General features: G+C 37.2%; 1 protein-coding gene across 5 annotated transcripts in view; it reads right to left on the bottom strand.

Annotated features, from left to right (window-relative positions):
- Klp10A (kinesin-like protein 10A) overlaps positions 1-18,680 on the bottom strand; it is a 51,346-nt gene extending 32,666 nt beyond the window's left edge. For all 5 annotated transcript variants that reach the window (XM_089727971.1, XM_089727972.1, XM_089727974.1 and 2 more), the window contains exon 1: positions 18,209-18,680. In XM_089727971.1, the coding sequence (XP_089584097.1) occupies positions 18,209-18,269 (61 nt within the window). In that variant the 5' untranslated portion in view covers positions 18,270-18,680. The remainder of the gene's footprint in view (positions 1-18,208) is intronic.
- Positions 18,681-18,848: the final 168 nt, after the last annotated feature.

Genomic DNA, 18,848 nt, shown 5'->3' with positions numbered 1-18,848 from the left:
TCGAGAACGTGACGATTCAATTGCGAAACGATAGTAAGTAAATTCATTCGCGCTGCTGAAATTATTTCTTTTTACGGCCGGTAGGGGGCGCTGTTTAAATCCTATACATTTTTTTCTCGATAGCGATACGAATACTTTTTCGATAGTCATTCGTGCTCGCCCCTCATACGTGAACGTTCGCACATTTCGGGATGTTCTACTCAGAATTATATCTATTCATGAACTGTATTTGACACGGTATTGAAGCTGAATCAGCGACAAATTTTAGACTGACAACTTCAAAGCCAAAAAAGCTTTGTGACTGACATTTGTAAGCTCATCTGCCTAGGTTCCTAAAAGATACATAGTATTCTACTATATTAAAATAAGATGTGTAATAAGATACACCCGGCATGTGGACGTCTCAATAAACCTTAAGTACGCGCGTGGCGTTCTTGATGTGGTTCCGAACCATCATAATATTCAAAATAGGTATGCTTAAAAGTATGGTTTGCCCCCGTATTTATTACAACAGGACAACATTAAAAAAAGACCAATTAAGCCAATACAAAATTAATTATTCGATGACTACATCTTCATGGCCAAAAAGTAAGGCCAATTGGGCAGCAGGAGAATTGTTACATGAAAAACGAGACCCGCTAAATTTATTTCGAACTTAGTTATTACTGCGTGAATCATATCATAAGGTGCTTCCGCAACAGCTATGTGAATTTTGAGAAGCAATTATATTTAGAGAATTTGCGAAAAATATTAGTATATGGAAGCCGGATGCGGCAAACGGCAACTTGAAGAGCATTGACAGGGCTGGATTTCGTGTACAAAGAAACATCAGGCCCGTGGCTCACTGCCAAATATTTACTTATGTGACTTGACCGGTTTCGTAGACCTATATATACTATGCGATTCATACAATAAAGAGATCAAGTAACATTGGTAGGTGTCACGACACCGTCCACCTACCTAGATCTATATTTACTAGACGTTTCTTAAAGTAGAAAGTTCAAACAACAGTGGTATTGTATGCGGTAACAACTTTATTCGGACGGGTGGTGCGCGTGTCATTGACCTGTTAACGCACCGCCGCCGAGCTAATTATAAATTGGTTTCCTTTCCTTATGTGACCGACACGCGGGAGAAGTGCAGGCGAAATTTGTCCAAAGTTTTCTAATAAATGGCTAAGATCAGTTTAAGTAAGCAAAAAATGTGTCCGTTATGTTTATTTGCTGAGCTCAATGTTATTCGGTCATGTTTATTCATTAATCAATTAAAAATATTTTACAGGACTAGGGATCAAAATATTGATAAACGAATCGGTACATTTTAAAAAAACAACCCTATTTCAGCAGCCAATACCCAAACCCCTGTCAGAGATCACTTTTTAAATTTTTGTACAATCATAACAAAGTTTACTGTACCTACCAATTCTGATGCAACCTATACTACTCTCTTCTCTAAATAACATATAAAAGAGTCGGTATTTGCCTGTCTGTTTCTCCGCTCACTTCTCTTAAATCAGAACCAGCCCTGAGTTTCTCGCTGGATCTTCTCAGTGAGTATAGATTTCGATCCGATCTCTTGCTAGAGTCAGTGTTACCAATTCTCTTAGATCAAGCCCATGAGCACCTTATCGGTCTGTGAGTTGTCGGAATAGCTCCTTAGGCTACTAAGGATTAAGTAAGGACAATCTTAAACTATGCAAGTGATTTCGATACAGTTTTCACTAGTAGAAAGAGAGATAAACGAGGTAGTTTGTGTATATGACGTGACATGACATGACGTGACGTGACGTGACGTGTACAAACTATGACGGCGTTATCACAAAGAAGATGCTTTCATATATTTTCACTGTAGTCGACAACATGTTATCATTTAAAACTATATTATCACGACGTAACTACGAGGCGTATAATATAACGACACTTAATAAATTAATTACACGGTAAAAGTAGAAAACACATTTGTAAGTTCCCAGGGTCAAGTTCACAATAGGAGAGAACCGAGCAGATGGTCTTATGGTTAGAAGTACACATATTCGCTCAGACATTTATAGTACACGATACAAAATTACAAATAACCGCGTAATTTGACTGCATTCTTTTCTTTATAAAGCACAAATGCATTTTATCTTTTTTTTATCGCTTGGATGGGTGGACGAACTCACGGCCCACCTGATGTTAAGTGGTTACCGAAGCCCATAGACATCTACAATATAAATGCCGCCACCCACCTTGAGACATGAGTTGTAAGGTCTCACTTTTAACAGTACAACGGCTGCCCCACCTTTCAAACCAAAATCCATTACTGCTTCACGGCAGGAATAGGCAGGGTGGTGGTACTTACCCGTGCAGATTTACAAGACATCCTACCACCAGTAATTACGCTAATTATAATTTTGCGGGTTTGATTTTTATTACACGATGTTATTCCTTCACCGTGGAAGTCAATCGTGAACATTTGTTGAGTACGTATTTACGAGTACGTACGAGAAATATACGAATAAAAATAATGAAGAACAGATCTAATTTATGAATATATTTAATAAAAAAATTACATCTATGACTGGTCTTTTAAAAAATGAAGTTTGAGGTAAATACTTTGCTATTACCCTACCATTGCTGAAGTCCGTGAGCGATCACGTCCACTAATTATCAGATGTGCTCACAAAATCAGATAAAAAAGAATCAGAATTATAATAGTTTGATAATATGACCTTGATTAAAAAATAGAAATAGCTGCATTAAATAATAATAGCCGACGAAACATTTGCGGTTTACATTCAATACTACGAAAAACCTTGATACATATAACACTAACTGTTGCTAATATTAAACTATTCACGTTCTAATTACATATTTGCATTCATTTAAGAGCAGAATCAAAACCTGAACACGGAGAGATGCCTTCACGCATAGACGAAATATAAATTTTCTATTTAATTATAAGCATATAATTTTTGTTTTTCACCTAACTTGGGCAATATGTGTAATAGGTTAAGGAAAAAGTCTTTTCGCATTATAGAATGTATGAACTTGTAATAAAATCTCTTTGGCTATACTATTTGCATCTGGCTGGTTTTGGTATCATTAAAAGTTGAAGTTATAAAGAACATAATTCCAAATTCAAATTAGGAAAATGTGTGATTTTTATTTATTTTTCGTACTATAAAGATTAGTGACTCTAATGACGAAATTCGATATATTTAACAATTTTACTACAAAAAAGGTAAAAATGCAAAGCAAGGCGCGAAAAAAAAATTGCAATGTTTCTGGACCTAGTGCAGTGTCTGTAAGAGTAGCACAAATTTGTTTTAACGTTTTCAATCCGGAAATTTTGATCTCAAGGATACACGTCGCTCTGATCACCGTATTACGAATAAAATGGAAGCCATTTTTGAAAAAGTGGAGTAAGATCGGCATATCAGTAGTTACGACATAACTGAAGAACTGGGAATTGTACACAAAACAGTTTTGTCGCATTTGAAAAAAACTTGGTACACAAAAAAGCTCGATATCTGGGTACCTCACGAGCTCACTGAAAGAAACCTAATGAACCGTGTACTAATTTGTGATTCTTTATTACGACGTAATGAAACCGAACCATTTTTGAAGAAGCTGATAACTGGTGATGAAAAGTGGATCACGTACGACAAGAACGTGCGAAAAAGGTCGTGGTCAAAGGCCGGTCAGGCTTCACAGACTGTGGCGAAAGCCGGGTTAACTCGCAACAAGGTGATGCTGTGTGTGTGATGGGATTGGAAGGGCATTATTCATTATGAGCTGTCACCACCAGGCAGGATCGTCGATTCTGAACTCTACTGCGAACAACTGATGAGATTAAGGTAAGAAGTTGAGAGAAAACGGCCGGAATTAATCAACAGAAGGGTTTTTCATCATGATAACGCTAGACCTCACACATATTTAGCCACTCAGCAAAAATTAAGAGAGCTTGGTTGGGAGTTGTTAATGCATCCGCCGTATAGTCCTGACCTTGCACCTGCAGATTTCCATCTGTTTCGGTCTCTTCAGAATTCTTTAGGTAGTGTTAGGTTAACATCACGAGAAGACTACCAAAACCAATTGTCGCAGTATTTTGATCAAAAGCCCCAAAATTTCTATAGCAATGGGATCATGTCCCAACCTATAAGATGGCAAAAAGTTATCGAACAAAATGCTACCTACATACTTTAGTTAAATGTAAATAAACTATTTTAAAAAATGTTGTGAATTTTTATTATGTTCCATTTCTATTGAAGGAGTAGTGCACATCTGAGTGCCGGTCATACAACATAAGCTATTGACAAATATGTGGCTAACTGACCATATTCTTCTTTAGTCGATGAGAAACTTTTCAATTAAAACTGGACTTATTAAGGATGAAACCAGTGTGCTTAGTACGAGCTTTTTAACTTCCCGATCACGTACAAATTTGTATGGAGTTAGAACAGCGCCGCTAGCCGCAAACGTTGTTGAAAAGGCTGTTCCAACTCCATACAAATTTAAGTTAACTTTAACGTGATCGAGGAGTTAAAAAACTCGCATTGAGTACATTGGTTATTCCGTCAAACCCTTACGTAGCGTATTAAGAGACAATAACTCTGCTCGTTCTGCGACAGCCTGCTACTAACGACAATATATCCGACGATTAGCGATTAGCTTACGACCTTCAAACGCACGAGAAGAAATTTATCACGAAAATATAATATTATAAATAACGTAATCGCGAAACCTGTCGCGTGTAATATCGTGCATTGAGGCAGCGCCGAAGGTTGCGCAAGTTACCGAACGCGTTCGTGAGTCACAGCCGAGTGCGACCAGACGAGATTCTCCCGCACACACTACTCGATGCACTTTAATTTTAAACACGAGAACTTGGCGGCACATGGTCACCCTCTTCAGACTGTGAATTTTTTGACTGAAGCCTTCTTTAAGACGTAAAGTAGATAGGTTCTTTGTAGGAATATCGGGTTGCAGGAGAAAAAAGGGTAACATTTTAAAACTGCTGCTTAGTCAAGATATGTATTTTATAATATATTTTTTTGCCCTTGTAGGCAGACGAGCATACGATCCACCTGATGATGAGTGGTTACCGTCGCCCGTGGACATCAGGGGCCGGAGGCAGAGCAAAGCCGCTGCCTACTGTAGCGGCTACTACTGCCTATATGTAGACTGTCTCTCAATGTCCTTTACAGTCCTTGTCATGTCTTTAATTGTCAATATTAAATTATTCACAAAAATCCATCCGCCTTTACTTTAACTACTTTTTACTGAACTCAACCACCAGGGTTGCTTACAGTTATACACTAAAACAAAACTTATTAATTTGAAGAAAAAACAATGTTTTTATTTTACATTAGCATTGTTTCGTCATAAATATATAGACAGCTTCAGTATTTATTAGGTATATTAACGGCGAATGTGACATCATGGGAATTTCCTACTAAGTAACATTCTTCCAATAAATATGGTGATGAAAGATATACAATATTTATAGAAATTACTAAATATATTAATTCAATAGTTTGTTGACAGCGAGGATGAATGATTCAATTGCGTTATCATATTGATAAAATTACAGATAAAATTATTTGAGAACGAAACCAATGTTAGTGTTATTAATGTTGAATTATGATTGCAATACCCAGTCTTAATACAAAGGAAGTCTGATATGAATCATAGATTATGAGACATAGTATGTTAATAGTGAGTTTGCTGATAAGATACTTCAATGTTTACTTTCAAATACTATTTTCGAACGCTTGTAACTAACTATACTTGAGACCTTAGAACTTATATCACAAGGTGGGTGGCGCATTAACGTTGTAGATGTCTATGGGCTCCAGTAACCACTTAACACCAGGTGTGCTGTGAGCTCGTCCATCCATCTAAGCAATTAAAAAAAAAACGCTTTGATCTTTGTATGAAACTCAAAAAGACAATTCTACGATCCCAAGCGGTGAACTGTTTAATATTCGTATCATATGAATAGTTTTCATGGTTAAACTATGCGTATATTAAGAAGTCATCCTGAGTACGAGGATTTTAAAGTAATTCGAAAAGTCTCAAATAATAAATGCAATATTAAAATGTAAAAGCAATCATAATTACGTTTGCAACTCGTAAAAGCGAAATAAATACTAAAATCAATCTTTTTAAAGTTAATAAATCAATTAGTTTAAAATTTAATATAAAGTCTGTACCAAGAGGTAAGCATGGCACAGTGAAACCGATGACATCAGTCGGCACAACCACTAGGGCGCCCACGTGGCGCCCACAACCTACAACAGAGCCTTGCAAAACCGTGTTAGTACGCGGGATAGCAAACTGTGAGCTTTAATCCTTTATAAGACATTCTAAAACATTTAGCTAAATGAAGCTGATCAAGACAGGGCATCATACATGAATTTGAAAATGGCATTTCATAATTAATAAGAATTGCGAACATGCTAAATCCCAAAAGTGCAGCTTCGCAATTGAAAAGCACGCAAGTTGCAGCAAGTTACAGTGTCGCTAGGGCAATTCAATCGATGAAGCTGTCCTCCTTGACGTATCCGTAAACGCATTGTTAAGTCAAGAAGTGGGAATGAAGGCGATCAACAAACACAATTTATGCTTGTCGCGCCAAGAAAACCAGCGAACGTTGACCAAAAGTAGTTGATATCGCTATTTTTATTATCAGGAATAAATATAAAACATCAGAATGAATAAATAACAGAAATAATATCAGGAAATATCAGGAAACTGTTCGGTTAATGTTTACAAATAGAGCAATTTCGTAGAAGGTAACGTCTGTAGATGAAATTTCGATCTATTATTAAGACACATTACTATCACGAAATGAAAACGCCTTAACAAATCTAAAAATGATATTTGTTTTCAAATAAATCTAGCTAACAAGGTAAGAAAACGATGAATCAACTGTCGCGAATTTACTGAACGTTATGTTAATTGGTACCGCAAATGACCACTGCCAATTGAGGATAACTACAGGCGAGTCGACGAACTGACCGCCACATACGTCACTGAGCCGACGGGCACAATGCTGATCATAAATAAACTTTTAACGGAAAATCTTCGATAACATGTACGAAGTAGTAGTCTCTTAGCCGACTTGTTGACATGGTGAATGGCCCGAGTGACTATTCGTTTTACCAACTTCCCTTCTCTGAGCACAAGCTAAGCCGGAATTACATATTTGACAAGTTCGAAAGATACGAATCCATGTGATTGATTTGTACATATTAACCCGCACTATGCCAAAGACCTTCTGCGTCATTAGGAACAATATCGATTGGTGACAAGGCATATCAGCGAACGAAAGGGCCTTCGGTATAGTTAGGTAAATGGCCTAGTCATAAATTTACTTTTACTACCCAATTTCATTCTGGAAAAAAGTGAAAGATCTCACCAAGAAATGCTGTCCAAATGAAAATCCAGATATCGTTAACACATCCAAATATTACATTTTTAAACACAGCTATGTATCGTAACATTGTTCTGGTCGAAACACTATCATAGCATCGGCTATAAAGACGAGACAACTACGGAACGGATACGGGCGGTCACCTACCACGTGGGAGTCGAAGGCCCCTTGGACCTTGTTAGACTCGAAAAATATCGTATGTAAGAAACTGCTGAGTATTAGGATAAGACAACTCAAACAGAATTCGTGAACCAGGTTTGGATATTTTATCAAAATTTTGAAAACCGCAAACAAATCATATTTAACGTAGGTACACTATTGATACAAAACTTCTAAGAGATGTCCTCGTTAATGGCGCTGTCAGTCGCTCAAATCAGAGCCACTATTTATCTGTCCGCCAGTATGACCTAAATATTTTAATTATAAAAAAAAATGTATTATAAATATACTAGTATTAAAATTATGGACTATCTGTCGCGGCGAGCCTGCGTTATCTTTGCGCTTTGATAAAAATATTCAAACCTGGTTCACGAATTCTGTATCGAGATATCTAAACCTGAAGCCAAATTTCGGATTTGAGTTCTGCGATTGTGTGATGAGTATACCAGACGAAAGCATTAAATTTATTATCACAGATTGTAAGCAACCTATTAGTTAAACTATTCGACGTACTTCTAGTATATCTACGACCTACTTGTGAAGAGACAAACAAAGTTGCCCGCTGTATCGGTAACAATAGTACGTGGAATCAACCTAATAACCCAAAATAATCGCTCCAATTTAATTCACCACTATTATTGAATCGAAATAGCTTCCGATGTGACTAATGATTTATATGGTACAATAACGACAACCAACGCGGCTTTACAAACATTTTTTGTGTGAGAAGGGGTTATAATCGATTCTCAGCTATACAGGATGTTTTTAAATTTATATTTTCATGAAATAACAACACTGAATAATCGCAAGTTTTATAATTAAATTTACATCCAAATCGTTATCTCTACTAAGAAACAGTATCTTTAATAGTTCACGGGTTGGGCGTGCTGCTGCCCAATGCCTCACCTGCCCCTCCGCCTCCTTCTGCGAGATGGTGCACTCGCAGAAGTCGATCATAGCCTTCCAGGATTACTATACCTTGATAGATTCTTGTGAAAATTGCTTTCTTTTCTATTATAGTATAACAATCGGTCTTATAAGATTTTGTCTCATAAGAATTGGTTAGATTAAATACCTTAAAACTTTAACACGAGTAGGTGGACGACAAACTTGCTTTATTTCTGTCGCGTGTCATTTTGTAGTTTGCGGATCTCCGGTAACCGTTTAAAACCGTGTTATAGTTTTGACTGATCAATTAATGTAGTGTCAAATATTTTAAAATTAACATAAAAATTAATGGATAAATACGCAAAAAACGTAGATGAGAAGTTGCGCCTGCTGTTAAGAAATGCTTTGTCGTATTAATAGGGCAAGTCTATAAATAATCTAGACTCCTACACGACAATGACGTCATCGAGAAATCGAAAGTGCGCACCGGCATATACTGTGCTATTTATGTATACATAAAATTTATTTCGTAACTCGCAGTTAAACAAGACTAGATACATTTATAGCTGGTGTAGTGTAGTGTATATACAGCCCGCATTCATAGTACCACCACTCTGCCTCTCTCTGCAGTGATGCGTTGCGTTTTGAAGGGTGACACGACGGTTAAGCCATACAATTCGAATAGAAAATCCGCGTTAGAGTAACTCTTGTTTAGATTTTGATAATACTATTTGCGTTATTTCATATTCTAAACGACTACCCGAACTAGAGTAGTTGCCTTATTTTAATTAATACAGGGTGGGCCATAAAGTTGAGCGGATTATAAAAAATCATATAAAAAAAACTACAAAGCTCAGGAAAGAAAAAATATAATTATAATAAAGATTACAAATGGGAATTTTATTTTTTTTAAATAACATCGCTGAGATGTGTGCCATCTACACGTACACACTCTTCCAATCTAGCCCTCAAATTCGTGAAAACTCGCTGGCACATCGCTCGTGGGATATCGGACATTTCCTTGCGAATATTGTCTTTGAGCTGGGCAATTGTCGTCGGTTTATTGGCGTAAACGCGACTCTTGAGGTACCCCCACAGAAAAAAATCCAGTGGTGTGTGATCTGGGCTCCGGGGAGGCCATGGAATGTCCCCTCGACGCGATATCAGTATTCCATTAAACATTTCGTTAACAACTGCCAAAGACTCATTGGATGTATGGAATGTCGCGCCATCTTGTTGAAACCAGGTCCTGCTGTTATAGGCTTCAAAATTATGCAGTTGTGGAAAGAAAAAGTTACGTAACATTGCCGTGTAGCGATCACAATTTACTGCTGGGGATCGCGCCGTACAGACACCGCGACTTCGCTTACATTCTCCTCCGTTCTTATAGACCTTGGACGCCCCGCAGGTTTTTCACTTAATGTCGAACCCGAAGACTCAAACTTTCTGACCCACAATCTGATCACACTTTCACTCGGACATTGGTTTAAATCATGTAAATTAAACTTAGAACGAAATAAACGCCGCGCAATAGTGCCCGAATCGCCATTTTTGTAATACGCTTTCACACAAAAAGCACGCTGCTCACCGGTAAAACGCTCCATGGCAACTGAATTTCCGAGAACCAAGGAACCTATCCCCACTACCCGCACCCCGCTCCCGCTTTCCTGTCGCGAGTAATGTGATTTTGAAATTCGCACGCCTTTCTGGCCCACCCTGTATATGAAGATCGCGTAGCCCATGTAGTCTACCGTCGCTGTCAAACCAAAATCGGCTATGTGCAAAAACTCTATTTTGAATTAACGAGTAAAAACATTTTCGTATAAAATTTTATATGAAGGTGAATTTTTAAGAACTATATCAAATGAAAGCTAGAGATAAATATTAAAGCGATAGACACATCACAGTCTTTTTATACGGTAGATAGGACTGTGAACTATACGATAAGATCAAAAAGTAAAAATCTCAAAAAGTTCACATAGCAGATTTTGATTTGACAACGACGCTATGTAGTATAGAATCATTATTGTCGTTTGTTTCTTTATACAAAAGCGAAGTATCGGTTTCTTGTTGTCTGACAATTTGATCGGTCGCTAACAATTTTTTGAGGTACAATGAGCGATGTTATTTATTAGCTCAGTTGTACAGAGGAGCTTGCAAGTCGCCAGCCTGGCGCTTGGCAGTTACTGGAGCCCTGAGAGGCCGTGATCGCAATAACAAAAGTAGGCTGTTTTATCGATAGTTAATTTAGTTAAAAAAACAGAAACGTCATTATAAATCGATACTAATTCGCTGATAATCACATACGTAATCGATTTTGAAGTGTCGATACATCGTTTAGTTAACAGTCAGGCCTCATACGTCGCCCACGTGGTCATGACGCAACGTTTAAGGTCACACACGCTAACTGGTCCTACTTGTTTGTAAACGAAATGATAAACGAATAGTTCGAGAAGCTGAGTGTAATATATAACAAACTAATTGTTAGCACTGTAGTGTAAACACAACATAATCACTCTTCGTTTTAAACCATCGCAAATAATTTAACATTATTGATTTCTGTAGCGGAAGTAACAGACAAATTCTTAATCTATTTCATGTCTTAATGCAGTTTACTATTAGGGGCCGCGGTACGCGAGGAATGGCGACGTCTGGTGAAGCGCACCACCACCCGAAATGATGACCGCGACCACTTTGCCAAGAGTGCATACGATTGAGAAGAAGAACGGGTCTACGAGGCTATAACAGCTCTCAATCGAAGCACCACACACCCTACTCACAAACCATCAGAAACCCTATACTATAGTATTTAAGAGCTCATCTCGCAAATTGCTCCCTAACATATTAAACGATGGACAGATGCCATCCTATGCGAATACCATTTTTTCAATGGATTTCTTTTAACTTACTTTGGATTTGTTAAGTTGTTACCGGAGCCCATAGACATCTACAACTAAGTCGCGCCACCTACCTTGAGAGATGAGTTCTAAGGTCTCAGTTTTTACTGTACAACGGCTGTCCCGCCCTTTGAACCGAAACGCATTACTACTTCAAGGCAGAAATAGACAGGGTGGTGGTACCTATATGTGCCCTAAAAACGATATTTTATAAGCTGCCTATTTAAAAAAAAGATTAAGCAGGTCAGGTTATTTTATTGAAGTCGGTATAGAAGACAATGCGAAAGTATTACGAAGCGTCGCCGCGTCGCGTCGAACGCGTGACGAGAACGCCGTGAGTCATCAGAGAGCGGGTTCCCTGGCTCCGACCGCACCAATCGACGAACCGACGCGACGGACTTACATTCATATTGAGAGGAAAGGCGTGTTGTCTTTTGTACTTATACGAGTAAATTAATGGGCTGATTTATGTTTTATGTTTGATGTCTTGTTATGGCACTTTTTAAGATTACTTTTTTGTTGCTGTATTTATTCTTGACTCAACGTGAGCATATTCGTATTTATATTCTGTAATTGAGGGAGTACTATTTTATCTTTGGGCAATATTTTAATATGAAATGTTGGAAAAATCAAATAAATAATTGGGCGAATAATCTATCTGTTCCCATTTATCCAGCAAATTTATTACATATTACAAGTTAAATAAATAAAACAGTTGAAAACGTCTCCGTTAAGTTGTATGTTCAGACCTAGCTGCAGTTTTTATTCCGCGCATCGTTCAAGAAGTAGCGCAAAATGCGGGGCTCGACTAGTTTCACGAAACCGATTCCCGCGCCATTGTTGAGAATATCGCCCATTGCGACCACACTGCTAACTCGCCGCGCTCTCCCACCCCTTACTATTACTGCTTATAAGAAAAACTATAAGCAACGGCCCCGTCCAGATACTTGCTTTATTTTCCTACTTTTTACTACCTATTTCCTATTCCTATTTTGCTCCTGTTAGTGTCAACACGTGTTTGGAGCCCGCGCCTCCGTGGTGCTATTCGTCCTCACTGTGCCGCGAACGATCACATGTCTATGATCTAAAGGATGGAGCAGCCGTCCGTCAATTAACCTGAGAATTCTAGAGCAGCATTCACGTTGTAATGTGATCATATTATCAAAAGTGTTTTAGCCATTGGTATAATATCATACCACCGGTGTATGTACGTAGACAGACTCTCGATAGATGACGTAACCTTGGTGTAATAGTTCCGTGGGCGACAAACGACTGATCCAAACATGTACCAAACCAGGAAGTAGTTTCGCGAACGCAGAAACAATATATCGCTGGTATTTACGCTAGTTCACGTAATAAAGATTTCGATAAACAATACGTAGACCATTTACCTCGGCTTTGCCTAAAGCTTACATGGGTTTATGCTGCCCATTTCTATCTCCAATGATAATTTCAAACTTCAGCTGCAAATGCAATCGATAAGACAACATAAAATATATGTAAGTAGAGGATTTCCGAAGCGGTCACTGTTATCTGGCATTGAATTATTGTACTTAATCAGATGAACACACTGATTCCAATAATTTTGATCATTACTTTTTGACATTTAATAAAAGCGTACGCGCAGTCTGTACCACACGGCTTAATTTTTTTTAATTTGTGTTACAGCTGAATCGTCTCAAGTAATTAATGATGTTTCATAAAAACACTAAACTAATATATCTTCATGGATACTTTGAAAACGTGAAGGAGAATTTTAAGAAGAGTGGAAAGCTATCTGATTAACCAGATGAACCAGATAATTGGTCACCGGATTGATAGAGAAAAATTATGTAGTCTCCGAGTAGAATATGAGTGCCTGAAAAATATTTTAAATTGATCGCATTTTTAGCAACCTATATTAATATGTTCCTAAGGCTAAACGATCCTTTCGATACATGATAAGTCCGCGCAATCAATCAATTATCTGCGTATAATATAAACTAGTTTCTAATAAAAACGCGCTCATTGAACTTCGCTACATAATAACTGTTAAACATATTTCCTACATTTTTTTCCTTATCTAATCGTTGGTAGCTGTTCCAACTTCGAGTGGACCGGCAGGTGAGCTCACGGACTCAATTTGAGACACTGATGGTGCACCAGACGGATTTTTTTTATTTTTATTATTGCTTAGACGAGCTCACAGCCCACCTGGGGTTAAGTGGTTACTGGAGCCCATAGACATCTACAACGTAAATGGGCCACCCACCTTGAGATATAATTTCTTAGGTCTCAGTATAGTTACAACGGCTACCCCACCCTTCAAACTGAAACGCATTACTGCTTCACGGCAGAAATAGGCGGGGTGGTGGTACCTACCCGTGCGGACTCACATGAGGTCCTACCACCAGTAATTACGCAAATTATTATTTTGCGGTTTTGATTTTTATTACACGATGATATTCCTTCACCGTGGAAGTCAATCGTGAACACTTGTTAAGTACGTATTTCATTAGAAAAATTGGTACCCGCCTGCGGGATTCGGCCACTGTTGCATCGCTCGATACGAATGCACCGGACGTCTTATCCTTTAGGCCACAACGACTGATTTGGCCTGGGGATGTACGAGGGGAGGCATAGTAGCAATAGTTTCCGATTTGAGGGTCCTGGCCAGTCGCCGGTGGGCTTGGTGAGGTCGCGAGTCCTTCTAAATGTATTTCGGGATTCGTCTGGGCGAGATTTAACATCCCGCTGTAGACGACCCATCCGAATCCAGTTTGATTCGGTGGGATAACGCGCGTAATCCCGGATCAAGGCGTTCCTAAATTTTAGCAGATTCCGGAGCTCGGAGGGCAATCTGATGCGGTAGAAGAAGTCTTCCACATTCTTACTGGTGGTAGGACCTCTTATGAGTCCGCACCACCACCCCGCCTATTTCTGCCGTGAAGCAGTAATGCTTCAGTTTGAAGGGTGGGGCAGCCGTTGTAACTATACTGAGACCTTAGAACCTATATCTCAAGTTGGGTGGCGCATTTTATGTTGTAGATGTATATGGTCTCCAGTAACCACTTAACACCAGGTGGGCTGTGAGCTCGTCCACCCATCTAAGCAATAAAATAAAAAATAAACATCTTGGTGAGACGCATTATCTATCGCGGTGGGCAAGTGATTTGTCAGGATGTCTATAGATTCGACGGTGACCTGAGAGGACGGGGGGAATCCGGCAGTTAAGGAAGATTGGTGGGAAGACTTCTGCTAAGCTAGTGCTCAGTCTCTGCCAATTCAACATGGTCCTCGAGACTGGGTCTGGGATGTAAGGACGACCGAGCTGCATGACAGGTCGGTGGTCGGAATTGATTTCCTACCAGCAAAGATCAAGCATACATAGCTTGTTTATTAATTGATATGTGTATTGCAATATATATCATTGCTGTGATGTGGTGCAGTTAATAGATTCCGGAGCGTAAAGTAATAGGAATGCGGGGGTGTAGCGATATGCTTGTGTTGCCTTGTATCCTAACTAGCCTGTTAAGAAATTACATAAAATATTTTTAGGAAGTGAATGGATTATTGACAGTATTTTTAGGAATAAATAGGTAATGCCTACCCCTCACAACGATTTGATAATAACATCATACAGGCACATTACCCCGAAAGATTATGGTAAAATCTAAAAAATACAGAACCGCAGCGTCATGCGCTTGAAGAGCCTGAACCAGAGCCGTATTCGTGGTGTACGCACGGAGGTCGAACCGCGTTCCTTATATGGTAGCGACTGACGAACGATGCAAGGTCGTTAACAAAGCCGAAATAAACTTACTTAAAATTTATATTTTAACTGTATTTAAATTGTAAAATTAATAGTTAACTTATTTAAATTTTGATATCGAGTAACTTATGGATGGTTAAAATAGCATATTTACAATGTCCAATTTCAAGCTCTTAAAAGACATATAAGAAAAATAAATATGAGTCCTTTTGTAATAGGCCATTTATTATTTTTATAAGTTTATCGTGAAAGAAGAAAATGCAGTAATTTGAATGAAACTTACGCATCAAGATTCTTTCAAAATTACACAATTCCAATAGGCCGTCGACCCAAAGCCCATATCAGCCACAAACACAAAAGAAAACCCCTCGAAATTACATCAAGCGCAGCTTCATGGGTCTCTTTACTGGGAGCCATTCCCCTCCCTTGAATTCAGAATTTGAACACGGAACGAAACCTCTGTAATTGAGAGGAACACAATTCCGCAATATGCATGCAGCCAGTCATGCAACTCATACAGCCGTTTCAACTGTCAATTCACGGATGTATATAAAAGACCAAATACATCTCTCCATGGTCTCCCAGCAAGTTTTTTCAACAAATTAATTGCTGTTACATCTTTTGAGCAGGGAATCACAAGCTACACTTTTTCGCCCGGACTTGAATCCCCTGTTCTCATGAATCAGGTCATCCCAATGTGGTAGATTTGCAATACCACCCAAAATCACCATCAAGTCCAACTCAAGGCAGTGCAATTATTTCGATTTCAGTATGAATTTATTTAAGCTATTTAATTATTTTAAACCTCACTATCCTGACCCTTTCTAAAAATATACCTAAGGGCATCATTTAGAAAGTGGGTAAATCACACTATTCAACACTGGAGTGAAGTTGACCCCTATTATCTGAAAATGCTGTGTCCTAGTGTATTTCATGAAATAGTTTCATCACGTACCTTCAACTCTCAATTGAACTGTCTTCTCCTATGACATCTCCTTTTTCAATGATTTTATAAAAAAATATTTGGCACGAGAGAGTAGTTGGGTTGCATTCCTGGCATTATCAATATAAGTGAATGATAGTGACCACTCATAACTATGTGGATAGTAATTTCATCTTCAATTAATAAATTTAAATAACAAAAGAAATAATTCCCCTCCTAGCTACAGAATCCCTAAGATAATGAAGGCCTAATCTTTGATCCAGTTCAAGTATTGCATTGGTCAGGCATGGATAATAACAATCGCTTGCAATCTGATGAACCATAGACATGTCTTCAAAAGAACTGAAGTGATTTGAACTTTTATTTAAATATTTTTTTTATTCAAGATTATTTTTATTATTTTAAGATTATTAGATTATAAGATTATTATATTTAAGATTTTATTCATAATTTATATTAAATTCAGTGAGTGTAATATAATAATGGCAATAGTTAATGTAATATGTATATTATTTATATGTAATTTTCTGTGTTTTTAACCAGCTGCAATACAATAAGCTATATTTTACACAGACCCAAGAAATAAGTAGTGATTGCTAAATCTTTAATTTTCAATTAATTTAAAATTATAGTTATATTTTTATATCTATGCATATGTAATTGTGACCCTTAACTGAATGATTCAGCAACACAGAACTTAATCTGCTAAATCTAGAAACTGGTAACTATAGCAGTCAATGCCTTTTATGTTGGAGGCATCTACTAAGAAAGGATTTTTTAAAATTTATTGTACAGAACTTTGCAGGTAAGAATCACAAAATTTCTTACATTGATTGGGGTTAGAGATAAATATCACATATATTTATGTTTATCGTTTACTACTAAGAAGGCGAATTAGAGATTAACAAATTAGTTAATCACTTTTGAACTAAACAAACTTAATATTTAGAAAAGAACATTATATGTAATACATAAATATTGGTGTAATGTGCTTTCAGCACAACATCAGGATTCAGCCACTAGTACCTTAAATGTATGAGAATTACTTGTCTGTCTTAATGGAGTATTATTATTAATTTGTACCTAAATCTGAAAACATAATGAAACATAGCATTGACTATACTAGTGATAATAAAATACCATATCTAATAATGTGCTGGGTGGATATTCTCACAGACCACTGGTGGTAAGTGTTTACTAGAACCCTACATCATCATGTGACTATAACCCAATGGCTGTCTTAATCCTCAAACTAGAACTAATGATTATTTCTCAGCAGAAACTGTTGGGATGATGGCTTACCTATATGTGATCATAATATGGTCTCCCACCAGTACTGAACTCTCCAATAGTACAAATTGTATGTAGGCTCTAACACTTTTTCTTAATAAAAACTATGGTGTTTTACATATATTTCTTTATTTTGGCATTTAATGATCTTGTTGTTCGTAAGCTTTTTAGTTACTTGCTTTATCAAGGACATCTTGCTTTTATACATTCTATATCACACATTACAATTTAAATAATAATAATTTAATATCCATGTTGTAGTAACCTACAGTTTATATTTTAATACTGTGCATACACTTTATTATATGAATAAGTTATCCTTTTCTTTGATTTAGCTTTATATTATTTTTTAAATTATATTATTCTGGGTCTTGATAATGAATTGTATTGTTTGATAAATCTGAATTATAAAAATGTGTTCAATGGTTACTTAGAAATTTTGGCAAAATGACCTGTAGAGTATATAGTGTGCCTACATGAGTCAATGCCATCATCTGACTTATTCTAGAAACTTTACAGTTTAAAGGGTGGTTGAGTCTTGACCCACCAACCTCAGGTGTGCGGTGGTATTAGTGATATGATAAACACATGAAGCCAAGCAGGCAGTGCACTTTGAAAATTACTGAGATACAATACATTCGGAAAGTCATAAAAGTGGTCAAAATATTTCAAAACTAACCATATATATCTAGGCTTCGCCAATCATACAACGCTCCGCTTTCCCTTTCAATACTTCAAACGATCTAGATTATGAATAACTAAATACTAATTTAATATACAATTGTCCGCTTTTATGAAGTAGTGTATCAAAAAAACAAGACAATAACCGTTAAGACTTAGAAATCCACGTATATCACTCACCATCTGTTCTTTTAATGTTGATGTTGATACCGGAGCGAATTCTAACTGTGCCGTCATCCATTATCGAACACGTTTATGCACCACATACACTATTAAACATTATTTGTAATTAAATAGCGTCCAAAACTAGCTCCAACACGTTAAATTGTTATACATGAAAACCGGTGAAAATTACAAAATAAATTCCTACACCCAGATTGACAGTTATATCAAGCTAGCTGCATACTTCAGACTGGAACGTTTGAAATTTGTTTCACTGCGGTGTCAATTAAACTACTTTTGTTCAAGACAACGGTAAAAACTAATATTAAAATTTTAATGGTATTGTTTTATGCTAATACTTTTAAAAGGAACATAAATTACTTAATTTATTTCAAACTAAATTTGGTGGTTAAAAAGTATAAAGAATCAGCAGTTTGCTCACTAGGAATCGACCACAGAGAATACGTTTTTTCGTAAGTAGCCAATCGAAATCTCATAGTACGTACCTACCTACCTATAATCTATAAAAATTAAATATACATATAGCCTGTTGTCAGCTGTTGTCGTTGTCTCCAACGTCAAACATATGTCAAAATGAATTTATTTTTAATATTTGACGCTCATTGACTCCTGGACCTTGTAGGTAGACATTTTTGTG

Source organism: Bombyx mandarina, chromosome 05 (genome assembly GCF_030267445.1).
Source record: "Bombyx mandarina strain Sakado chromosome 05, ASM3026744v2".
NCBI lineage: Eukaryota > Metazoa > Arthropoda > Insecta > Lepidoptera > Bombycidae > Bombyx > Bombyx mandarina.
The sequence above is the reverse complement of the archived record's forward strand: the minus strand, read 5'-3'. Positions and strand labels throughout refer to the sequence as shown.